The sequence below is a fragment of the Setaria viridis genome, chromosome 5 (assembly GCF_005286985.2).
Source record: "Setaria viridis chromosome 5, Setaria_viridis_v4.0, whole genome shotgun sequence".
Taxonomy (NCBI): domain Eukaryota; kingdom Viridiplantae; phylum Streptophyta; class Magnoliopsida; order Poales; family Poaceae; genus Setaria; species Setaria viridis.
In genome coordinates this window covers 30,228,063-30,254,087 of record NC_048267.2, presented here as the reverse complement: position 1 = coordinate 30,254,087, position 26,025 = coordinate 30,228,063, and the positions used below count along the sequence as shown (strand labels likewise).

General features: G+C 47.6%; 2 protein-coding genes across 2 annotated transcripts; one reads left to right on the top strand and one right to left on the bottom strand.

Annotated features, from left to right (window-relative positions):
- Positions 1-14,285: 14,285 nt before the first annotated feature.
- LOC117857600 (cinnamoyl-CoA reductase-like SNL6) lies at positions 14,286-21,561 on the top strand. Its single transcript, XM_034740351.2, has 5 exons — positions 14,286-14,839; positions 18,075-18,250; positions 20,345-20,545; positions 20,723-20,876; positions 20,969-21,561. Exons 1-5 carry the CDS (start codon positions 14,566-14,568, stop codon positions 21,295-21,297), a joined length of 1,134 nt encoding a protein of 377 aa, XP_034596242.1. The 5' UTR covers positions 14,286-14,565; the 3' UTR covers positions 21,298-21,561.
- Positions 21,562-21,594: 33 nt separating this feature from the next.
- Positions 21,595-26,021, bottom strand: LOC117857601 (uncharacterized). The gene is made up of 2 exons (XM_034740352.2): positions 23,577-26,021; positions 21,595-22,489 (listed from the first exon to the last, which is right to left on the bottom strand). Exon 2 carries the CDS (start codon positions 22,407-22,409, stop codon positions 21,891-21,893), a length of 519 nt encoding a protein of 172 aa, XP_034596243.1. The 5' UTR covers positions 22,410-22,489; positions 23,577-26,021; the 3' UTR covers positions 21,595-21,890.
- Positions 26,022-26,025: the final 4 nt, after the last annotated feature.

Sequence of the window (26,025 nt, the reverse complement as noted above, 5' to 3'; positions counted from 1 at the left end):
CCTAAAGACACCTCCACACTATTAATATTCGAAAAAATAGTAGAATCATCAAGTGAGGCAAACAAAAGTAGATTAGTACCTTTGTTCTGTGTAACATCGAGGTTCTTCTTTGCCTTTAGTTTAGTTGCTTTCTCCACTGAATCTTCATCATTTGCCACTGCATTCCGCTTGCTGCTGCGGGTGGGCATGACATACGCATTGGTCGTGAGGTTTTTTGGCTTCTCCTGTTGCTGGCAAACCCCTTTCTTCACAACTCCACATACCGGCATCACCTCGGCCTTCCATGGCTCCTGCAGTCCAGTAGGTGTGAGCATCACCATTGGTTTGTGTGCCCCTTGTGTATGTTGTAGCTTTGCATCTAGTACAGCCCCTGAATGAGAACTCCCCATTGGTGGTGCTGCCTTACCATTGATGCCATCTTTACTTCCTGTTATGTTATCATTCCCATTTGTGTTTTCATTACTGAATTCACCCTTTTTCTCTCCCACATTACCACCATTATCCTCATCACCCTTCGGATTAATGCCCATGTTAATGGGCACTGGGTCTACCACATTCTCCTCCTTTTCAACTCAAAATTGTAGCTCATATACGTAATCACCAATGACAACATCCACCCACTCAGGGATTAGTTCAAGGGCCAGTACTGCTACTTTCAACCTAGCTATATTATGCTCATTGGTAAACTTCATATCCACCATCTGTGTCGATCCGAGAATGGAACCCACAGCCCAGATGATAGGAAACTCCAGGAAATCTTTTGGCAAACCTCGGAATTGGATCCAAACTTTTGGAATCTCATATTTGTAAATATTTTTATCACCACTTTCTTCAATTTCCATGACTGCCTCCACATTTTTAGTTACCACTGGCCCCCACAATACCATCCACTTCAAATCCTCGCTAGATGGGAATGTGGTTGCGAACCTATTCGGACCCTTCTCTTCAACAATCCAAGTACCCTTGTAATTTGGTAGTAGACGATCTAGTTCCACTATGACATTTGCCATAGTCATGGAACCTTTCGTGACCTTCACTACCGTGACTTTGTTCTCAAGTGGTGCCTTTTCTTTACCATTATACGGGATGTAATAAAACCCCAGCCCCTCCACTGCAAAGCCACATGGAATCGTTGTAGGTTTGGCACCCTTTTGATATGGGGATGCCTTTGTGACATGGTTATCACTATCACACATACCACAATGAATTATCATAGTGCAATCAGTAAGGACATGACCCTTTGTAAGACATGTCCCTGGTAATACTTGCTCCTCTTGGCCTTTTCCTATCACTACAGAACCACCACTAGCAGCAGCACCAGTTGCTGAGGAGGAACAGTGCCACCTACAAGCATCTCCTGCAGAAGCTCTTGTTGATGGTCAGGGCCTACCTTCCAGCCAGCTACGCCACGACCGTGACTAGGAAACTGGCCTCCAGCATGGCCACGCCCATGGAAGCCTCCATGGTAGCCTCCATGGCTGCCATAGAAGTTGTTGTCGAAGTTGTCATGCACCCCACGTCCGCCACATCCACCATAGTTGCCGCCGCCACCGCGACGGTCATGGCTACCATGGCCACAACCGCCATGGCCTCCCTTACCGCCGTAGCCTGGGCTGAACCCTGGAATAAACCTAGGGTTGTAACCCTGACCACAGCTTGTGAGGAGTTGGCCCTGGCCGCCACTACGACCACCCGACTGCACCTGGTTGTTCGCATGCACCGATGCTCCTTCCTTCGCTGCCATGTTTGATCTCTTCCCACCATAGTGCACCACCTCTGCGTACGTGCATTAAGCTTGCAATGGTTTGCAGGAATGGTTATGGTTGTTCTTCTAGTTCCAGTCTGTGAGAAAAGAGATCAACCCTGGTGTGGGCCTAAACCATCTGCAGGCCCAATCATCACTCGACCATCTTGGCCCACCAATAATCCGAATATCGTTTTGAGTTTTGAAACCTCTCATGATTCCTCCTCCGTGGATATTGCCCTTGCGAGATCCTCACCGAGCTCATGAGCTAACGCACATGCAGTTTGTTCTTTCCCAATTTTTACTAGCACCGATCGGCAACCAACATGAGCATCACCAGCACTTGCCGATGATAAGCCCTGTTGGCATGAACGTGTACTACTTTTGTTGCTCTGATTACTCGCAGCTTGTCGATGAAATTCTCTATGGTTCTTGGTGGTGAAATCCTTAGCTTTGGTAATGGACCTTGCCAGGAATTAACAGCCCTCTTTCGTTGAACCAAGGAGTCAAGAATTTTTGTCGAAAGCAAATCTTTATGGTGCAAATTAGACTGATTCGAACTTACCGACAATGGAGTTTGTAATTCTTTCTCGACCTATCCAAGATCAGCCACTGTGAATCCTATAGCTTGAGCCTCTATGATGAACTCGGCCATCGACGGCTCCTCCAACTCGATTTCCACCTCATCCTTTGAATCTGACTCGGCCACCTAGAACTTCATAAGCAAAGGCTATACGCTATGCCGCACTTTAGGTCTTCCCAAAGCCGATACTACCGCATCCACCGCTGCAGTTAGAGCTTTTCTTCCTCTAGCACAATCCTCCACCATGACCTTTCTCTCCCCTCCTTCCGCTTCCACTTCTTCAATCCTCGGTTGTAGCTTTGCCCTCGTCGCTGGCACCAGCGTAAGCCGCCGCCGCGCCAGCATCAGAAATCGTGCCAACCTGGCCGCGGCGGCTACGGCGCTGTGTGCTCGATGTCAGAGACCGCTCCATCATCATCGTTGCAGCTCCTCTCTCTCTCTCTCTCTCTCTCTCTCTCCTTATCATGAATCAGCGTAGTGTAGCTGCCTACATGGCCTTCACTATTCAAGGCGTTCAGGTCGGCGCTTGCATCATTTTTTTTGAGAGAATAGGAGGGGCAAGCCCCTACTGATTATATATTAATTGGAGAAAAAAACCAAATAAAGGGTCAAAGTATAACAAAACAAAACAGGAATAAAGAAGGAGCTAAAACTAAAATAACATGTAGGTTTCATGGAAATTGCAAAAATTGCACCCAATCAGTCATAGCAGGAATCAAGGCAAGACGTGCTCTATAGAGTAGCAAGGAGAATTCAGATTGGAATTTCCTTTTGCATAAGTTCACCAAGGGATAAATGCCATTAAACATCTAATCATTCCTTGTTGTCCAGATGCTCCAAGTCATCAGAACAATGATTTCCATGAAGAAAGGTACCGCAAGCTTGTCCTTGATGAGCATGAATATTTGCAAGAGCAGCCTAGTGGTGATTACTGAAACTCCAATTAAGTTCCAACATGCCTTGGCAAAATTACATCATAGAAAGAGGTGTGCCATTGTATCCCTCTTCTGTAGAATGAATAAATCACAAGTATAGCAATCGAGGTCCATAAGCTTTCTTCGGAGAAGATCTCTTGTACTGAGGTGATCCTTAAGCAATAACCAAAAGAAAACCTTGTGTTTCATCTGACATTTGGACGTCTAAATCCAACGATATGCTGGGTGAACGACCCTCTGTTCAATTAAAGCTTTATACACTTTAGATGTTGAGAACAAGGCATTTCCCCAAATATATCTCCAATGATCTATCACATCCACAAATGGCATGTTAAGAATGAATTTTTTAACTCCAGGAACTGCTCATGAGCTTGAGTTGTGAGAGGAAGGTTAAAATTTTGGATGAGTTCTGGCATATTGACAACAACTTTGAAGGTGATGTTGGAATTCTTGGCAACGGAGAAAAGTTCAGGATAAACTTATGAAGGCACAATTACATTCCAGAGATCCTTCCAAAAGAGTATTGTGGAACCATCTTCGACTATCACTGACGCAATACCTTTATATGTGTCCAATAATTTAACTATATCCCTCCACCAAAAGGATCCTTTTCGGTATTGACCTAGTAGATGCCAATTACTGTAGTAATTTTCCTAGATTAGATTCACCCAAGGGATATCAACTTTTGAGAAGAACTTGTGCAAGAATTTTAACATCATTGCATCATTTTGTGTGTTCAGATTTGTGACTCCCAATCCCCCTTAATTTTTAGGTACACATAATATAGGCCAAGCAGCTTTAGAGGGCTTTTTGGAATTCAGATTAGAGCCTCTCCATAAACAGTGCTTCCTATACTTATCCAGTTGCTTTATCACTCCCTTGTGTAACTTTAACGTTGAGGTGTAGAATACTACTGATGAAGAAAAGACTGAATTTACCAATTCTAATTTACCACCTTGGGACAGGAAGGTGGAGGTGCAGCTTAGTCTTCTTTCAATTTTCTGAATCAGAGGCATGAAATCCTCAATGTTTGGTTTGGAAGTCCCTAGAGGCAACCCCAGATAGGTGAAAGGAAGAGAATCTTTGTGACAGTCCAAAGTTCTTGAGAGATCTTCCAAGTTTCCCTCAAACATTTTTAAGGGTACCATGATTGATTTGTTATAATTAACCTTGAGATCAGTGGATGCTGCAAATGTATGCAAAATATCTTTGAGAAACAATAATTGAGTAGGACAAGGTTCCATGATAAGAAGAGTGTCATCTGCATATTGGATGATTGGAAAATATATTCCTGCTCTTCCTGGTAGAGGTAATCTGAGCATTCCTTGGTTCTTGGCATCATTGATGATTGACTGGAGCGGGTCTGCAGCCAACACAAAGACGAGAGGGGATAAAGGATCTCCCTGCCTTACTCCCCTTTTACAATAAAAGACTTTTCCTGGTACCCCATTAAGAAGGACTGATGATGTCCCTATCCCTAAGATGTCTTTTATCCACCCAATCCATCTTTCCCCAAATCCCTTGCATTTCAGAATATCTAGAATGGCTTGATGCTCAGTCTTATCAAAATATTTTTCAAAGTCCAATTTTAGGATGGTAAGCTCTTTCTTAGAGTATTTGTAGATATGTAGATATTAAAAATCCCAAGCCAGGCAATCATATATTGATCTGGATTTCATGAACCCATACTGGTTTTTGTGAATCTGCCTCAGAATTACCTGCTGAAGTCTTCCAGCAAAAAGTTTGGTGATGAGCTTGATGGAAGAGTTTAGAAATGAGATTGGCCTAAAGTCTGAAACCAGGGATGAACTATCTATCTTAGGGACCAGGGTAATGTAGGAGGAGTTAATACTTCTCAGACACATGTTCCCTTCAAAGAAATCCTCACAGAATTTGTAGAAGTCATGTGAGATGATAGGCTAACATTTCTTCAAGAATTCTCCATTGAAGCCATCAGGTCGTAGGGACTTATTATTTGACAGGTCTGCAATTATCCTATCAATTTCCTCTTTGGTGAATGGGCTTTCTAGCCATTCCAAATTGTCATCTGCCAGAAGGATAGAAGGGAGGTCAAAATACATATAGGTGAATTCAGATAATCCCATTCTTTCTTTGAAGGCATTCTAGAGTAATTTAGCCTTGGCTTCATGTTGTAGTAGCTCATGCCCAGAATCATCTATTAAGGAGGTAATGGTGTTTCTTCTATGTTTAATTGATGCATTGGCATGAAAAAACTCAGTGCATTCATCCCCAAACTTGACCCAATTTATAGTTCCTCTTTGTTTCTAGTATGTTTTCTGTTGCTAATATTTCTAAAGTTCCATTCCTCCATAGTTAAATCTCTGGTTTCTTCAATAATGTCCATGAGCTGAATAATGTCCTTCGAGTTTCGAATAGCAATAGCTAGGTTAGGCAACTGGGATTTCCAAGCTTTAAAGATCCTTCTCAGATTTTTAAATTTTGCCCCTATCTTTTTGGCACTGTCTGTTTAAGAGTTAGGCAGGTTCCATCCATGCTGAAGAACTACCATGAAATTTTCATGTTCTAATCAATAATTCTCAAATCTGAAGATCTGCGACTTGGGTACATTTGTAGATGCTGTAATGACACATGGAGTGTGATTTGAAGTATCTTTGGAGAGACCTGATGCAAAAGAATTTGGGAGAAATGAGGTCCAAGCATTGGAAGTAAAGAACCAGTCCAATCTTTCAAGCAATGGATTCAATTGCTTATTTGTCCAAGCCTTCTAATAAGATTGAAATCCCCTACAATGAGCCACTTGACCTCATTACGCATGCTTATCCTTTTGAACCAGTTTAAGAATGCTACTAGCGGTGTTTTATACCTGGAAACCTACCGAGGGGCATCCTGAGGTAGTATATTGGTTGGTGGGGGATCATCGGACCTGGAACTCAAAGGTAAAAGTGATGACACAAGACACGGATTTATACAGGTTCGGGCTGCCAAAGTAGCGTAATACCCTATGTCCTAATTGGGGTGTTGTATATTGCGCCCTGCGCTTGGGTGTTTTTTGGTATTGAGGATTTGATCATCTTGGTGGTTCTATGAGGTCTTGACCCCTTCCCTACTTTATATACTCCAGGGGTGGGATTACTAGTCGGTTACAAGGAGTCCTAGTAGGATTACAGGCGAATCATTGTAGGAGTCTGTATTCTTCCTTCATGCGGGTACAAGGGATCTATCCTCGACAAACCTCCTAGCGCTTCATAGCTGAATGTAGCAGTCTTTGAGTACTTTTTAGATCCTCGCCGAGTAGTTTAGTGCTCCTCGAGTACTTTGTCTGGCTGAATCTTCAAAGTTCCTCAAAACTTCCATGAGGCTATGGTGTGCTCAAGTCCTGATCATCTAGATTTTGTAATCTTCATCTTTGGAATGTGATATGGAGGGTGGCGAAAGTCGCACTCCATATGGAGTAGCCCCCGAGCCTTAGGTTGAATTAAATAATCAGGTTGAGGGTCAAAATCTTGAATCTTCTGCCTTTGTCTTGAAAAAAAACAACGGTTGGGTGTAGCTAATCAGTCCCCAAGCATTGGAATGATTAATTAATCAATTTGGGGGTCTAGCAAGCTTTAGTCTTCACGCTAGTCGTCATCTGAGTGGTTTTACGGCGTCCAACCCCCGAGCTTATGCGCCAGGTGAGTCGTAGGAGCCACGTCGAGTAGTTATTTGGTGCTTAGGCCCTGAGCTTGGAAGCTAGCTGAGCCACTGGAGATATTCTGAGTAGTAATTGGCGCTTAGCCCCAAAGCCTGGGAGCTAGCGTAGCCATTGTAGGTACGCTGAGCGTCTCGGAGAGTCATCATCAAAGCTTGACCTACAAAAAGAGATGCATACATGATGTAGCATATTTGTAGAATTTCGAAGATACTACCGAAATTTATTCAATGATGAATGTAAATGTTTCATGTTATGCTCTTGTTTCGGCCATATTTTTCCCAAGTAGTTAGCCTATTACGTTTAAACTCTTAGTTCCTGTTTAGCCATTGCTACTGCGTGTGAGATCTTTGTCTCGTGTACGCGTACTGGCACTGTCGCTTGGCGTCTGAGACTTTTGTCTCACGTACATGTCCTAGCATTTAGGCATGACAGAAGATCTGAGGCTCCCATGGATTGAGGCGTGTTCTGCTCGAGTAGATTAACAAACCCTAAGAGAAGACATTGAGAATAAGCAGTCGCCATTGCTACAAAAGAGAGCGCGATTGCACGTAAAGTAGTCGATGAAACTTTTCTACCTTTTGGCAAGAAGAGTGCGTGTTGCCGCGCATAAGATTTGTGCCTCCTTAGGGTGTAGCTGTTGTGAGCATCCAGCACTCAATGCACCAAACCCATGGCCATAGCCTCCATAATTCGATGTACCAAGCCTGGTGGTGGAGTTTCAGAACTCAGTGCACAAAACCCGTGGCGATAACCTCCGTAATTCGGTGTACCAAGCCCATGGCTGTCGGTCAATATGCTGTAGGAATCATTGGTAAAGTGTAGCTTTGGAGGGTAATTTTCGTCGAGAGGCGTACACAAAAAAGTACTTGGCGCGTTGCCCTGCATGCGAAAAACAAGCTAGAAAAATTATATAAAATAATTAAAAAATGACTTAGCTTGATTCGTGGATGATTGTCGACGAAGCCGTGGCGGTCATCGTGAAGCCGCGACAGTTGTTGATAAAGTCGACTAGTCGGAGTCGATTCCGACTAGTTGTTGATGGTGTGAAACCCGCCCTCGACTAGTTTCTAGTCGAGACGAGTAGTCCTCGGCGAGTTGATGCGGCTGGAAGTTGGTGTAGTAATGCTCGCGCACATCTTTCGTGTATGTTGAGCGAAAAAATCTTGAAGCTTCCTAGTAGGCCTTATGTGCATGTAGCAACTTTTTGCTGAATTTGATCTTCCGGCCGTACAGGAGCAGCGGCAGCAGCAATCGTGCAGTAATCCTCTTGAATTTTTCTTGATGTCTATTCTCTCTCGGACTCAATGCATGGCAATGCGGCAGCCTTTAACTGTAGATGCAATATTCAATTAGCCTTCGTTGATTCGGACTAGCATTGCTTCATGAGTTCCCGACTTCAACTCGATTACGGAGTTGATGGATCTTCTGCCTTGATCTTGATGCTTGCATGCGGATGAGAACAGAGTCTTCGTTCGACTCTGATTCGGTGCAGGACGAGATAGCAGTGAACCTACTGGTTGATGAACGTAGCTACTCTGACACGGCGACAATAAGCCTTGCGCCACGCAAGAAGTCAGATGGGATACAGAATCCAGTCTAGCTACCTTGAACTTGACGCAGATATGAGCTGATCCGCCAATTGATCTCATACGGAACATCATCATGCTGGTCCAAGTAGATTGATGTTGAAGATGAGGTCCTTCAAGCTCGCCTGATGATCTCGATGATCACCCCTACCTGGCATGCCAGATCTCATTGTTTTATACCCGGCAACTACCGAGGGGTATCTTGAGGTAGTAGATTGGTTGGTGGGGGATCGTCGGACCCGAAACTCGAAGGTAAAAGCGAGGACACAAGACATGGATTTATATAGGTTCGGGCCGCCAGAGTAGCGTAATACCCTATGTCCTATTTAGAGTGTTGTATATTGCGCCCTGCGCTTGTTTGGTGTTGAGGATTTGGTCCTCTTGGTGGTTCTATGAGGTCTTGGCCTACCGATCTAGGGACCCCTGCCCTTCTTTATATACTCCAGGGTTGGGATTACTAGTCAGTTACAAGGAGGAGTCCTAGTAGGATTACAGGATATGAGTCCTAGTAGGATTGTAAGAGAATCCTAGTAGAAGTCTATCTTCTTCCTTCCTTACGGGTACTGGGGATCTATCCCCGACAGCTACTTTCCCTTCTAAAGTACATAGTGCACAAATATTGGTTAATATCCAATTTTCACGAGTTAATTTACATGTGAACTCAACTGATTGGGCATATTCATTCTGAAAATCTAAGTGACCACTGAATTTATTGTTGTCCCAAGCGATAAGACTTCCTCCTGAATTCCCAGTTGATGGCAAGAAAATAAATTCATCCAATTGTGATAGGCAGAAGTTTTTGATGTATTGAGCATCAAAGAATTATCTCTTCGTCTCCTGAAGGCAAAGAACATCACATTTGGATTAATTTATTTTACTCTTGACAGCACTCCATTTCCCATCAGAGTTTATTCATTTGATATTCCAACTTAGGATAACCCAACTTCTTTTATTTTAACCGTGATTCATTGATGCAATCCTAGATATATAAATAGAAAATTGTATGCATAGCATACAATCATCCACAGAAACACTAGATTAGAGCAGTAAAACATCAAGTAAAAGATAAGTACTGCCATGTTCAACCACAGGTTCTTAAGAGAGGTGAAAAGGGTCCACATCCCAACACCCTTACAGACTAACAAAATAAGATTCATTTTCATCATGATAGGATAAAACATAACAAAATGCTGGACAAAAAAGTCCCTATTACTTCTTGATCTTTTTATTGGACTCTTGGTCCACTGCATCATCATCCTTCTTCTCGTTTCCTTTGTCCTTCTTGGAGGAAATCACCATCTTGGGGGCCTTCTTATCTCCAACTGCCTGCTTGGTCTTGCTCTTGCTGGAAAGTGCATCTTGAGTCATTGCTTCAGGCTTGATCTTGCAGAAATCCTCTCCAACCTTCTTGATAATCTTGTTTGTAAGAGCTGGAGGGGTGGCAGCACACGCCAAACAATTCTTACTGGCACAACTATTGTGCTTGAATCCATCATTATGATTCCTGATTCTAGGACTTCTTCTTGCTTCAGTTTCAACCGGGGGGTAAGACCTCTTTGCTTCTTCTGAGAAAAATTCGTCACTCAAGATCTTAGGTGCACCCATATATGTGTCATTTTGAATGGGGAAGCTTCCCACAATTTCCATGAGAGAGTCACATTTTACTTCTGCCTTTTCTGGACAATCTACTGGGAGAGCAAAAGACATCATTAAGGATGTGTTTGTGCAACTTATCATGAACTTCCAAGCCTATAATGACAAGAATGTCTTGGTCCATTCAAAATGAGAGGGTGATAGTAGCATCACAGTAAATAATGAGCCCCAATCTGAGGGAATCTGAACCACACGTTTAGGACAGTGCACTGGAGAGAAATGCTTGGCCCAGATCCTAAGTTACCCTTAAAAGCATTCCAACCTGGATCAGCTTCCCCACTGACATCAAAGTTTGTGAGTGCCATATTGATGCTCACATTCAAGTTGAGAGGCGCCACTGAGCTGTGGTTATCTTGCTGTTGGATGGCTGGTAGAAAGTCAAGAAGAAAGTTCTGATCAATGTCTATGTGTTGCTCAATTTGATTTTCTTCATTCTCTTCATTCAGGCCAACTGCCTCATTTGCATTGTCATTCTGATTTTCTGGTAACTGGGGTAAGGGGGCTCATTAGGTGAATTGGCCTGCTCATTAGCCACAGCACTGTTCATCAGGAAATCCTAGTTAATACCCTGATTTATCATCCCATTTGGAATCTCAACATTCTGATCCTGAGCCATAACTGGTAGAGCGAGAATAATTTCAGGGTCAGGGTTACCATGCTCCTCAACCACTGCATTGTCAATGTCAATATTCATCATGTTGTCTTGATTGTTTCCACCATTGGCTAACCGATAAGAGTTACAGCCCCCCCATCACTGAACTAGTGGAAGAGGCCTAGGAAACAGAGATGCTGAGCTGCAAGTCCAACCCTTCCTGTTGATGTGGCTCAACCTGCTGATCTTGGTTAGCTGCATCTTCCAAATCTTCAATTGGTTCTTCCTCATCTTGATCTACAGGTTCTACCTCAAGTTGACCCTCATCAAAAGGCTTTACATTCAAGTCAGGGATATCAAGAGCTGCTTGATTGCCATTCTGTAGGGGATGCTAAACCTGGGGGAGCTGGTTATGGCCAAAGTGATGTGCTTGAGAATTACCCCCAAGCCCAGGAGGGACAAAGTTATCATCTAGTCCCCCTAGAGGTATATCCTCATTCTGCAGTTGACCTCCAAGTATATCTTGTTGCATTATTTCACATTGCACTGTGAAAGAAACACCTTCAAAGTCAGCACCTACCAAAAAGATGAGGTAATGAGGGAAATCCAGTAAATCTGTGACTCTTGCTTTTATGATTATCTTTGCTAGAACATTATCCTTCTGCTAGCATATCAATCTTCCAAACGATTTGATCGAGTCCCTTATTTCCTCAATATTATGGTTGTCGGGTGGATAACCAATCAACATCAACCAACACTCTCTATTAAAAACCACTCTCCTAGCATTGCCCCCCCTGTTGTGATTAACGAATGCTAGACTCATTCCATAAAATTGGTGGGGGCTATGATGACTAGGCTATCTCTGTCAGAAGCACGACTCAAGCGGACATCAACTTGACCTCTACCAAAGGGACATCTCTGTATTTCCGTGACTCGAAGCCCATAATCCTCCTCTAGCAAACCCAGAATGATATTGCAGATATCAGCGAATGGAATCTCACCCAGTGGCAGGTTGGAAACGATGACGATCGCCGGGTCTTCATTGGAGGGTCTTGCTTTTGAGGTGATCACTCTGATGAACTTCTGTCTTCCCTCCACGAGCACCCTTGAGAACCCTGAGAGAAGCATTGGCATTGGATCAACGTCCAGGTACGCCATCGCTGGCGGCTAGGGAGCTTCGTCGCCAGCACTTGCTATAGTGGCACTGGGGTTTTCTTGGGAGGAAGATGGTGGAGGCGAAGAAGCCGAAGGGGCAGTGTCGCTCCGGATGCCCAGCACTGTACGACCAAGGTCTTCTAGTGAAGAGAAGCAAGGAGGCCCACTAGGACCAGGCCCATTATCCAGCGACACATCCCTTTTAAACCAATTTAACCTAGCGTTGGGAGGCCAGCAGGTGGTTGTGATGGTTGATGAGAAGTTACAGGTAGCCGTCAGCCCAATTAACTCAGTAAAACATTGAAGACTGTGAAAAAGCGTGCATGATTTGAATACATGTTCCCATTGTTTGCAGTGCTAACATTTGATCTCATTTTTGCAAGAGGTTTTAGAGTGGTTGGGAGATAAATCTGACACAATAATTGCTAAGCCCTGCAACAGTACCAAGCCTCGAGAAAGTTGGGTCGTTTGACCCAGGAACCAATGAAGCCCGTTGACTGTTGGAAACTTGAAAATTATCAGAAGATTTCCCAAAACTCAATCTCTCAAACACCGATCGACGAGGAAACTTCAGACACTGGAAAACCGAAGAGAAGTTCTTGCTTTGATCATCCATGTTGGCAAAGCCTCGATGCTGAGAATGATCCATTGATCTTGCAGGATTAGTTCCTAGGGGAGTTTTGTTAGCATCCGAGAGGGGAGGAAGACCATCTTTCACCACCTGAGTATAAGCATGTGTTTGGATGGGAGACAATGTAGGACGGGATGGTCCCGTCCCAGTTTTTTGGGATGGGATGATCCCATTTCATGTTTGGTTGAATGGGATGGGTTCGTCCTAATTTTTTGTTTGGTTGGAAAGATTGCAACAGATGGGACGAGCACCGTTTTCTCCTTCCGTTAAACACCGTTTGTGGGGCCCACTTGTTATACTAACAACATCTTCTTCCTCCACTTGCGCCACGCTAGCCTTACCTGCTCCACCCGCGGCGCCGCCCCTGCTCCACCCCGTCGCCCCTAGGTCAGCCCGCTGCCCCCCGATCCACCCCACCGCCGCCCCTGGGTCACGCCCGCACCGCCCGTGCTCCACCCCGCCACCCCCCGATCCTCCCGGGCGCCCCCGCCTCCGGCCGCATCCGCCCCAACCGTGCCCGCCTCCACCCGCAGGAGCTCCGGTCACGGCTCCAGCTCGCCCGTGCGCCCGCAGCGGAGCTCGCCCACGCCAGCCATGGAGGGCCGCGACGGAGCTCCAGCTCGCCCGCGCGGCCGCGACGGAGCTCGCCCGCTCGCTGTTGCTCCCTCTCACGTGACAGACGGGAGGCGACGGCGTTGAAGTGGGACGACCCCGTCCGCTCGTTTTTGGCGGACGGGAGCGTCCCGAATATTTACGATATATTCCCTACTAGGGACGACCTCCCGTATGCTTCCCAACCAAACACTTGCAAAAATAGGATCGTCCCATCCCGTCACGTCCTTGAAACCAAACGCACCCTAAGATGATGATCAAGCAGCCTCCCAAGGAAAGGAGGGACCGGAATTCGATATGGCAAAAAGAAGAGCTTTCCGAAAACCCAAATCGTTACAAAGAAAGAAGTGTAGCTTGAAGAACTCACGAGCAACATCATTCAGATTAAGAGTCAAAAAACCAACTTGTTTGAAAGAGACAGCAATCCTGAAAATTTGTTCTTCAAGTTGAAACACTGCAAAATCCTTGGCAATTCCTTCCAAGACAGATTGCAGACAAATGACAACTGAGTCATCCGAAAGTCTGGATCTTTTACGACTGAAAGATACCAGTAGGAGAAAACCGTTGCCTGCTGGCTTCCCCGCAGAGTTTATTGGCAAGCCAAAGAGCTTATGAACCTTGGAGCTGAAATCCTTACCAATTTGAAAGTTGAGTTTGGAGAAATCCATGACGCGATGAGGAGCAAGTAAGAGGAATTAGGGAGAGAAGATCCGTGGTTTGTGGAGAAGGCAGGGCAGCAGGAGAGGCGTCAGGTGGTGGAAGGAGGCGCTACTCGCCATTGCTTCCCCTTTTTCTGCTTGCACCAGTTACTTTTGATTGGACAGAACAGTAGGGTGCATATCGGATCCCAATTTCTTCTCCATAGTGTCGAATTATTGCGATAATTCGACGCTGTCCTGTCCGATCAGAAGTGGAAATTAATAAATATGCTAACTAGAGTAAGTATAGACCCCTGTTGCCCAGTGCTAGACCGTCAGATAGCAACGGCCGAGCAATCCTCGCCGCCCAGCGCAACTACCCCCCGCGTTCTGTGAGCTCAGTCAGATTCATCAGCCTGACTGCCTGAGAAAAACTAGCCGGGCCAAAGCGGAAGAGCAGACAGAGCCTGAGGCAGCCAGCAGTCCACGACTCGGTGGCTGGCCACGCGGGCCGCGCCCGCAACGCACAAGCCTACCTACCAAGGCAAACTCGCGCGCGCGACAAGAGCTCATACGCAGCGAGAGCAGAGGCCAGTGCCCTCATCCACCCTATTTATCCACCAGACCACCACGTCCCGATCCCCTGCGCGCACCAACCCCACCCGTGAAAACACTCGCGAACCACTCCACCACCAAAGAAGAGGCAGGCAGGGGAGGGATCGGCCGGCCCCGCGGACACGCTCGCGCACGCGCGACAGGCATGGGCGTCCTGCGGAGCACGCAGAGCCTGCAGGCGGAGGTGGACGAGCTGCGCGCCGCGCTCCTAGGCGGCGGCGGCGGGCACGGCGGCGCCGCGGCCGGGTGGCGGCGCTCGGCGGGCCACGCGGGCGCCAAGCGCGCCCCGGGGGCCGACGCCGGCGGGGCCGAGGCGCGCGCCGTCTGCGTCACGGGCGGCATCTCCTTCGTCGGCTTCGCCGTCGTCGACCGCCTCCTCCGCCACGGGTACACCGTCCGCCTCGCGCTCGAGACGCAAGGTCAGCCCCCCTCGCCCACCACCTACCCGGCTGCTGCTTCGGTGCTTCCTTCCCTAGTTCCCTGCCGTCTTTGCCTTCTGCTGCGCCTTCGTCGCGGGTCGGCTGCTGGCCTTCCGCACCGCTGCCACGCGGGTCCCGGCTCCGGCCGGTCGCAATTCGCTCTCGTCACACCACCGCTCGCCGCACCTCGGCGGCCGGGAGAGGGGTTTTGTAAATTAAAATGGTGGAAGACCCCGTCGTTTTCGAGCCCAGAAAGCGATCGCGCGCGAGCCTTGAGCGCTCGTTTCATTGGTGGGTGGATGAATCCACGCGCGGTTGACAGGATTACCATTTTACCTACCGCTACCGGTGGTCAATAGGTAAACGCGAAGCGGAGATGTTGGGCTCACGCGGCGGCGCCGTGCGCCGAAGACACGTGCGCTGACGCCCGCAACCGGCGACCCGTCACGTGCTTCGGGATGCCTTTTTTTTGGAGGGCTGCTTCGGCATGCGGCATGCCTGGAATAGGAGGAATTTCATCTGCTCCGTTTCTTATTCTCCCCGTTTGATAAAAAGACCGCTGCCGCGGGGTTTCATTTCATCTGGCGTTCTGGCTGAGCTTTTCGTTCCTCCGTGATGAGTTGGCTGGCGGGACAGGGACAGCGGCTTCTTGCAATGGCCTCTTCCTTCTTTTTTCTTTCTGCACGATGCAACGCTGCTGCGTCACCATTCACCAACTGCCGCGAGCGGGTTGGTCAATGGATGTGGCTCATGATATCCCCGGCACTGTAGCCAGTAGCCACACTAAACCTATAGGCCCAAATGGAGTTACTGTTCACTGGCTCGTTCTACTCTTGGTCACTTTCTAGAGCAGACGCTGCCTTTTCTTTCTTTCCTTATCCCTGTTTAGTAAAAAGAAAAATAATAATCGGGTGGTAGTTATGATGGCCACTTCCAAAGCATAGTATGGCTCTGTCACATAGTTTTCACAGCAGTCGTTTTGGTGTTTTTTTTTTCTAAAACTAGTTTTCCCATAGGTTGCCCCACCAGAATGATCTACTGAAAAGACCAAAAGAAACACGACAAAAATACTTGGAAATGCTAGCGTCCGGACGTCCAATAATTTTATTTTATCGGACGCTCCGTCACAACATTGAAAAATAACTATCAAAATATCAAAAATCAACACTTGCAACACCGAGGATTGCAACACCTTTACGTGCATGAAACATCCCGAATTGTTTCGTGCAACATTCAAAACAGACACATTGCAACAACAAAAAAACATCTCTTACAACATTGCAACAACGAAAGAAGAAGAGACGAAACAAAGAAAACAACTATATGCAACATCATGAACAAGTTGGTGCAACACCCGATTGCTGGCAAGTCAGACTGTTGCAAAACAGATGAAACATCAAAAGCCACCGTTGCAACATCCGAAAATAACTATTGCAACACCATGAGGTACCTATTGCAATACTCAATCCACGACAACCAGCCTGCCCGTTGTCGGCCGAAGGAGAGGAGATGTCGCCGAATCTGAGGAGGCTGCCGCCGACCGGGGTAGGGGAGGGTCAGGGGTTTGCTCGGATCTTGCCGGGGTTGGGGAGAGGGCCACTGGATCCAAGGGCGTTGGGCGCTCCCGATGGGTTTAGGACGTCGGAGTGGGGGGAGGTGTGCCGCCTGGGTGAGGGACGAGACCGTCGGGGTGGAAGAGCGCGACGCCATCGAGGTGGGGAGGAGGACGCCGACGTGGGGCGCGGGTGGGGGACGAGGCTGCCGGCTAGGGAAGCGCGACGCCGTCAAGGTGGGCAAGAAGGATGCCGGTGTGGGGCGCGGGTTGGAGACAAGGCTGCCGGAGTGGAGGAGGAGGATACCGGGTGGAAGGTTGAAGGAGAAAGGGGATGGGGAAGAAAAAGAACTGTGAGAATGGATAGGAAGCGGAGAAGAGTGGAACGACGTCCGACGCGTCCGGACGCTCGGACGGTAGCGTTTCCCAAATACCAAGAGCAATCTATCATCGATCTAACTTGCTCCCTAATACAAAATGGACACTGCCCGCAGGCACTCTAAGGATTAGGATATTACAACTTACACCGTTGCAACGGCAAGGACGGAACCATAATACGTCCGCTGAGCGTCAGACTTTGACCACGTAGAAATGATTGCCAAATATTATACGGCCAAACCAAATTAAACACGCAGAGTGCTTCTCACAGGTTAGTTAATCTGCACGTTTTTAGATCCATGGTTGGAAGCTGAGCTACCGTCCGCGCTGTCATGCGCGTGGCTGATCCCGTTTCGTAGATAGTTTATTTCCTCGCACATTGGATATTTGGTCAATCGGATGCTTTTGGAACGCAGTAATTGGAATCTCCTGTGATTCTTCCGGTTTGCTCGACTCATTCGGAGTAGTCCACAAATCGTACACGAGCAGATCATCAGGCTGTATTTTTCCACGGCTGCCCATGTTTTCTGACGGAGACGTGACCGTAGAACGAATCCTCTGGGGTCAACTGCATCACGTTTTAGTCGTTCTTCTTTTTTCCTCCTCCTGTGAAAGTCACGATGATTAGTTTTTTGACTGGTGCTCCTTTGACACCACCACCTGATTTAACAAATCGTTAGTGGAGTATAATGGGTCCCCTCTACGTTTCCTAGTCGAACCAAACCCTATGCGTAGGTTGGTTAAGCCACAACGGCTAGCAACAGATTCTTGGCCAAGTAATTGTTGGTGCCGACGGTACCCTGAAGGCCTGAACCCGCACTGAAATCTCGATGCAAGAAAGCAGACGACAACCATTTGGCACGAATGAGTACTAGATGTAGCCGTGGTGAACCAGGTGAATGGGTTTAGGTTTCTGAAAGCTCCACCTCAACCTGCAACTTTTTCTGAATGCCAATGGGCCATCTGCAGAACTCAGATCGATGTAGAGTCTTTCTCTGACGCGCGATGCGTTCGTCCGCTAGAGGTTTCGTATCTCAGGTTCCCATGGGCGAACCAAATCGTCGGGGATAAGGAATGGACTGCGATATTAGGATAGGCTAACAAAATACAAACAAACTACGAACAGATCCATGCCGGTTGATAGTTATCGCTGCCGCTTCATACAGCGAAGCTGAATAAGAGAGTTTTTTTCCTTCAAACAAGAAGAAGCTGATTGAGATTTCAACTGTTTCCATTATTCGATTTTCTGACCGTGAGGTGAAGGTCTGACACGGACAGGTTGTCCCGTGCGTGCTGTGTTGGCAGAGGACGTGGACAAGCTGCGGGAGATGGAGATGTTCGGCGAGGACGGCCGGGACGGGGTGTGGACGGTGATGGCCAACGTGATGGACCCGGAGAGCCTGCACCGCGCCTTCGACGGATGCGCCGGCGTGTTCCACACCTCCGCCTTCGTGGACCCCGGGGGCATGTCCGGCTACACGGTGAGTAGTACGGCGAACTTTATTAACTTCTACAGTAGTACTTAGTAGTAAATCTGAATGTTTAGCTCCTCACATCACGTTAGAAAATGTAGGCGAAAGCAACATGCGTGAAACGTAAGCTTTTGCATTTGCTCGTGCGACATGCGAATAATCGCACAAGTCAAGATGGTTACGAGTCTTTTTTTTTTTGGTTGCTTCTTGATAACTGGCAAGGGCCTTTCGATGTAGAATAGAAGGTTTCTGAAGTCGGAAATCGCTAATAAAGTAAAGTAAAAAAAAACAAAATGGCAAGCAGGACATTGGGTTAGGGGTAGAAAGTATATGGTTCGGTTAGCACCAAGTTGCGATCGCAGGATGGTGCCGTGATCTAGCAGGAAGAGAGGTTACGATTGGCCCAAGGCAAAACAGAGCAAGCACTAATCAAGTGCCTCTGCTAAATAGTAAACTTGTTAAACTACGGTGATTTTTTATGAAATAAGAGAGGAATAAATTGGGGGGCAACAGAGACAGGTCGCTCTCATCATTGAGAGACACTTTTAAGGACACTAGGACCAGGCAAGCGTTGACGAGGCTGAAACACCGAACACGATGCAACTGCGTTGGCGTTGCGCCCCCATGTTCATCTGCTCAGCGAAAGTGAAGTAGCACTAGACGTGGACGCACGCACGCCTCAGGAACGGCCTTTGCGTGGCCCGCCACGTTGGAGGCGTGATAGCATGTGTCACAGACAAGGGATCCTGGACTGCAGGATATCCTGAGTTCCTGACACGGACACACGATGCGAAAATCTGTTCCACCACAACAGTTGGTTTGTTGGTTAGCGTGTGTGACCTACTGTGAGACAAGACCTGGTCTTTTTTTTTTACATACCCTTTTGAGTGTGAATTAAGTGGATTCCCTACACCCAATTAGCCTAGCACAGTACAATAGTAGCATGTGCTGAGCTGCTGACCAGAAAAAAGAAGAAAAAAAATCAGTACCTTCAGCACGACACTCACCAACCCGTGATTTTAGAAGTGTACTTCTGTTGAAGGTGCAAAAGCAACTATAGGTAGGATAGGATTGTCGGAAGAGGCCACAAGACAAGGAAAAGATGGCAAAAAATTAAGTGGCTTTCTGAATAAAGTGTTCCTAATTTGGACCTTCTCGTTCTCGAGCTGTACTTCTTGTGCAGCTTCCTGAAGAAAGACTGCTTAATTCGGACCTTCACGGGCTGTACCCGTGCAGCGTCCTGGACATTTGACATTTCGGAGTTCCAACTGATCTGAAGGCAACCCTGCTCACGAACGAGGGATCTCAAGTCTTGCAGTGTAGTAGTTGGGATACACTAAAGCATCTAGAAGCGGTGTCATCATACTCGCCCACCTAATCTAGCGCCAGGGATCTCAAGGTTTATCGTCTGGTTTTGATTTCACATGGCAACAAGAGTTTGACAATGCAACCACCTATTCACGGCGTCAACATATCATGCAACCACTCTGGATGGGTTTATAACACCCCAAAGTGATTAGGAAACACTACATCATACGATCGAGCCTCCCTCGCTGAATTGGCTCCGGCTGCGTGAAGTCGTTAGCAGTTAGGACCGGCAGGTGCAGGTCCCTAATCACCCGAAGCATCTAGATTCCAGGCTGAAAGCGAGCACCCTATGGTGATTGGTGGTAAACAACAGGAGGGTGGAGGATTTAGTGCTCACCTGCTCACTATTTTGTCGAATACCCAATTGGCCAGTAGAGTGTACAGTACATACAGCCAGAAGATCGCTGTCATATGCTGTGGTAACTACTACTGAAAATGTCCTGGACAGACTTGGACTAACATGCTCGTCTTAAATGCGCTAAAATCTTGACTAGGTGGCTAAGCTAGTCCGGTCCTTTTCGTCAATTGCCTAACGCATCTTATCTAGACCTCATATGCAATTTAATCTGTTGCAGACAATGGGGCTTGTTTCTTGACCTTTTTTTTAGTAGCGATGCTGTTTCTTCTGCCAGCAAGATTTTTTGAATCAAATTTTAGTAGTTACTGGAACATCAAAATGACATACAGGCTGAAGAGATTTGTTGTTTAACATATGGAGATCCCTGATTTTGACAGAAACACATGGCACGGTTAGAAGCCCAAGCAGCGGAGCGGGTGATCGAAGCGTGCGTCAGGACAGAGTCGGTCAGGAAATGCGTCTTCACCTCTTCCTTGCTGGCGTGCGTGTGGAGGCAGAACTACCCTCATGACCGGCGGTTCCCCACCATCATCGACGAGAACTGCTGGAGCGACGAGAGCTTCTGCCGCGACAACAAGGTGAGAGATAGGAAGAAATCTTTGTAAAAGTTGACACCACCAAGTTTCAGGTTCGCTGGTGCTGAAAAGCACTCAGCAACCGTTGAAACATTTACCAACGAGGCACCGGCCAATAGTACCTTTTGTTTTTCCTGTTGAAAAATTGAACAAATCTAATAATGTGATGCATCGTTTCAGCTGTGGTTTGCACTTGGCAAGACGGCAGCGGAGAAGGCAGCGTGGAGGGCAGCCCGGGGACGAGACCTGAAGCTCGTCACCATCTGCCCAGCGCTCGTCACCGGCCCGGGATTCCGCCGCCGCAACTCCACCGCGTCCATCGCGTATCTCAAAGGTCCGTACTGCGAAATGCAATGGCTCGTACAGTACGCACCATGTGTTGTTCATCTCTCTGACCGGCTCGCTTGACATCTGGGCCGCATGCAGGCGCTCGTGCCATGCTGTCCGACGGCCTGCTCGCGACGGCGAACGTGGAGACGGTGGCCGAGGCGCATGTCCGCGCGTACGAGGCGATGGGCGACAACACCGCGGGCGGGCGGTACATCTGCTACGACCACGTGGTCCGGCGGCCCGAGGAGTTCACCGAGCTAGAGCGCCAGCTGGCGATGCCGGGTGGGGCCGCGGCCGCGGCCGCACAGGGCGCCGGCGACGACCGGCCGGCCAGGTTCGAGCTCTGCAAGCGGAAGCTGGGCAGGCTCATGTCCGCCAGGAGGAGGTGCACGTACGACACCTACTACTCCGTCGCGTTTGACTAGCCAAGGCTCTATCTGCAAGCAGGGCTTAGGCTAGCCGCTGATGCGTCTAAAATTCAGGCAGATTTCCTGGGTTTGCCCTGACGGAGTGACGGGCCTGCTAGTTGCTGATGGAAGCAATAGCTAGAGCTCGTTCCTCTTGATTTTCCTTGTGGATGGGAAGGAGCAGAGAGCTCAGATGAGAGTGCGTGCAGTGATTGTACCGAGGCTTGAGTGCAATCTTGTACATAGTTTTGATGCAGCAATAAAGGTATGTTTATGATGCAACAGTCTTGTTACCGTGTTACCCAACAAGCCACGAACAAAAGCACCACACATCACCCACAGAAAGCAGTTTGTACAATCACGTGCAATTGTTGCAGAGTTCTGCTGCAACAATGAAGGTGATCAGTCGGCAGTCGCCCACGAGCCACACCAGGCAGAGCGCACTCCAATACCATGCCAAGCCCACGATCCGCACCATCACAAAATCCACACGCGCGTCTCGTCCAGCAAGGGAAGTTTGTACAGGCCATTGCCAAAGGAAACAAAAAAAAAAGGTTTGTACAAGAAGACATTAGACATGGCTGCTTTAGAGTGATGAGCCAGTGTACGTCTCACTCAGAAGCAGGGTCGCCGTCCTTGTCGCAGTCGCCTCCTCCCCCGGCCACCGGCGACGAGAAGGACAGCCGGCCGAAACCCCAGAGCCCGACCTGGTACATGTCCGCCCACACCTTCTCCAAGGCGTCCATCCTGGAGCTCACCTTCGCCCTGGCCTCGACGCCGACCGCGGCCGCACGAGCAAGCTCGCCCCACTCCTTGCTCCGGCGCGGGCCCTGCTGCTGCTCGTCGTCCAGGTCACGGACGCGCCTCGCCCTCGCCTTCCGCAGGCGCCTCCGGGCGAGCCTGGCCACGCACCGCCGGCCCGCGGCGTAGGGCGCCTTGACGAGCGCCAGCGTGAGGCAGCTGAGCACGGCGCACGGGCAGCAGCACAGGGCCACGCAGCTCGCCACAGCCGACGCGCTGCACGTCCCGCACGACTGCCTGCTGCACCGCGTCACCGCCTGGTCGTCCTCCTCCTCCTCCTTCTCCGGCAGCGCGGGGAAGCGGTACTGGCGCGCTGGCGTTGTCGCCATTGTTTACCGCCCGATGTGCAAGCGTGACTCCGTGCGCACGCTCGAAAGCTCGACCGCCGCTGGCGCCAAAGCTTTGCCGCCTGTCAATAATCATCAATAAGCCATGATTCAGTGATCATCATCGAAACACCGACCAAATGGTTTTATGGATAATAACTCAACAATTCGGATTGTTCCGCTGGTTTATATAATCATAGGAATAGCTTCGCTCACACGTTTTTGCTGGTTGCCGACTAAACGGAAATGTTAAGGCGCGCACGCCATGCTTTGATGCAGTTTTAACTATGTTGTGTAGCCAAAGTTAAGGGGCGCACGTCAGGTCTTATGGCTGCCCAACCTGCCGAACCACACTTGAAACGGTGATCAGACGGCTGCGAACCTCATCGTCAGTTCGTCGCCCGAGATCCGTCCATCATTTTGAACACCGCAAACGGATGTTTTACCTTACCATTGTTCCTTCTGTAGTAAATTTGTGGAAGATTTTGGAGTATTTAGCAAGTGTTCAAAATAGCAGTCCACTGTCTTCCCATAGGTAATGGTACATTTAGTTTACTGCAGTAGGATTATATTCCTTGCTAGGATGTACTGCTAATCTGCTACAGATGCAAGCAATGGAAATGGTCATGCATATCATTACCAAACTTTGTTTTAGTAAATACTAAATAGAACGTCAGCCCCGGGATTACATTTTGTTATGTTTATGCTGTTATGCAGACCTGCACCTGCTACGAGTCTACGACGGCTGGCTCCAGCCTATAAACAGCACAATGTCGCCAAACATAAAGAGAGGCAGAGAAACGATGCTAATCCCAAATCCGAAGTCAAACAATAAAAAAAATAGTACCCTGAATACTTGGATCCAGGGTACATTTCCAAGATCGATTGCGAGCATGTCGTTTTGCTGTTCCTTCTCTTTGTTTTATGGTGAAAAAAAAAAAACAACCCATCCCTATGAATCCCTTGTCCCTCCACCTCCCGTCTCCTGAGAGAGGTCGGGGCAACGGATCGGTGGAAACGACGGCACCGCGGCCTTTTGGAAACGGCACGGGCGCGTACACTAGAGAGTGTCTCTAGCATTGCGATTATCCACGAAGAAGCGCAATGAAATTTAGGGTAAGCAGTTAAGCACGCATGATCAGAGTTGTGCAGAGAAGAAACAGCGCGTACCCGGGGGAAGGAAGCCGCGGATCAGAGAACCCCTCGCTTCGCCGGCGGGGACTCCCGAGATCGCGCCGGGCGGCGCAAGAGGACGGCGCTGGTAGATAAATCCAGGAGCAGCCACCGTGGCGCCTGGCTACCCCCGGACAGCCGGCCTTGCGAGAGGGTAGCGTGCAGTGTTGATCGGCGGAAGGGGATGGGATGAGAAGGATCGAATGGGGGGCTCCGGGGAGGAGTAGACCCTGTGGAAACTGGGGAGATGAACAAGGGTTCTACGGATGATCTGAGGCACGACTGCTTCTGTTTTTCAGGCTGCCACCGTCGCCATGTTTATAGGGAGGTTGGACTGTTTCGTGTCAACGGAACAACTGTTCCCTTTTTTTCCCCATTTGAGCGGAACTGAAACTGAACAGCTGCTGCTCCCCCGCCCGGTATAGCCTGGCTGGGCCGGCGCGGCGGGTGGAAAACAAAACAGAAGCTACAAAACCATCAGCCCATCACAGAAACTTGGTCCAGGTTCAAAAATGGCAACGTGACGGACAAGGCTTGAGCATTTGAGGCTTTCTAGATTTGGGCCATCACGAAAACTGAATTGAAGCTGATCGAATCTTTTTTATTTTTTATTTTAGCATTTTGTAAAAATATATGTCCTGATAAAAAAAATTGCAAATCTATACGCATTGAAACGGCTATAGCCAACTGAAACAGCGTAATGTGCACTACAACAAGCTTACCATCAGCTGAACGGCGGAATTTTCCTTCTCTGGACAGCACATATTCAAAAAATCATAACTTTTTCATATGAATTCGGATGGAGATAAACTTTACATGGAAATTGTAGATCTCGACGAGATCTTTTTATTTAGAACCATCTTGTTGCTCAAATAATCGACATAATATTCAGATATAAATTCAAATTATATCTAGCATGAGGCCACCAGCTGATGGGGATCCTAGCATGAGTCCACGCTCTCCACCAGCTGATAGGGATCCTAGCATGAGTCCACCTCCCCTGTTATGAGCAAGGCTAAATGGCGAAAGACGCCTTCAGTTCCGCCTACTGCGACTACAAAGAAGAAGCAGAAGAAGCCGAAGGAGAAGCAACCAGAGTTCAAGAAAGCTTACGAGATGACTGATGCGAAAATCGACGCAGTAGTAGATGCTAAGGTTAAAACTCACTTCGCACCAAATCCTCCTATGAATAAAGATCCATCACTTGATAAGGTTAATTTTGAGCTTTCATTAGAAGTATGGAGAAAAAGACAGAGAAACCACCGCTATCTGACTATGACCGCTCAATAACAAAGACTTTTTAGAAAAAGAAGAAAAGTGGGTCAAGTATTCCACAGCTCGAAATTCAATCCAACCAATCGATTTGCCTCGCTTCAGATGCTTTCGAAGTTTGATAAGAACCTGCTCCTGTTTGCCAACGATACAAATCTCACCCTAGCTCAACTTTGAGGGGAGGATCACATCCCAAAGCACCCTAGGGCTACTAAATGGAAATTTGAGTTAGGGAAACCGCTTATGTGGGCACAATTGGTGGGCCGTCTTCCAACGAAGATTTGCAACACACATCAATGGTACATGGAGGCTTCAATCAACGGTTTACTCATGCTCGAAGTTCGGATTGGAGATCAACATTACTTTCGTAGGGAAGACATTATAAATGTACCGCTGGAGGAACTCTATTTCCTTTAAAATCAAGACGCACTTGACAAGTCACTCGTCAGTTCTTGGGTTGTGTAGGTCTTTAATTTGCTCTAACTTCAAAATCCCCGCTCTAGTCATTGTGCGATGTCTTAACTCCTATTCGATTTTGTATCATGCAGGATGAAGATTCAAACTTGCCGAAGGAAATGATACTATGACATCGGCTTCATTGACACGGATATTATAAACAAGTCAACTATAAGAAATAAACCAAATCGGACCTTGAAGAACATGTATAAGTTCCTAGAGAACCAACATCACAAGAAGTACACACGTCCATCGTACAACTTCAAGTGAGCGTGTTTTCCATCTTTTTTCTTTTCGAAGTAGCAGTTAAATATAAGACTAACTAGCTTTGCTATGCATATATGTACAGTTTTCATTGGATACTCCTTGTTATCGCGGTTGATTGAAGCGCGGTCTATATCATGGACTCTTTGAGGAAATCAAGAGATCAATAAAAAAATCTCATAGACATTCTTAACAAAGCATGGGCTCGCTTCTGTCGACATCATGCATGTGAATTTAAGGAAGAACTTGATTTCAAGCCTGAATTCCCGGTATGTGTTGAATTTCCACATTTTGTGACACTTCCTTAAACACAACAAATATTTCATAACTTCTTTTGCCATATATATAGTGTTTGAAACAGAATTCGAGGTATAATTTATACGGATACTACGTATGTGAGTTCATCCTTGTGTTTGTAGGTCCCAAGCATATAACCGACCATGAATTCAGAGTA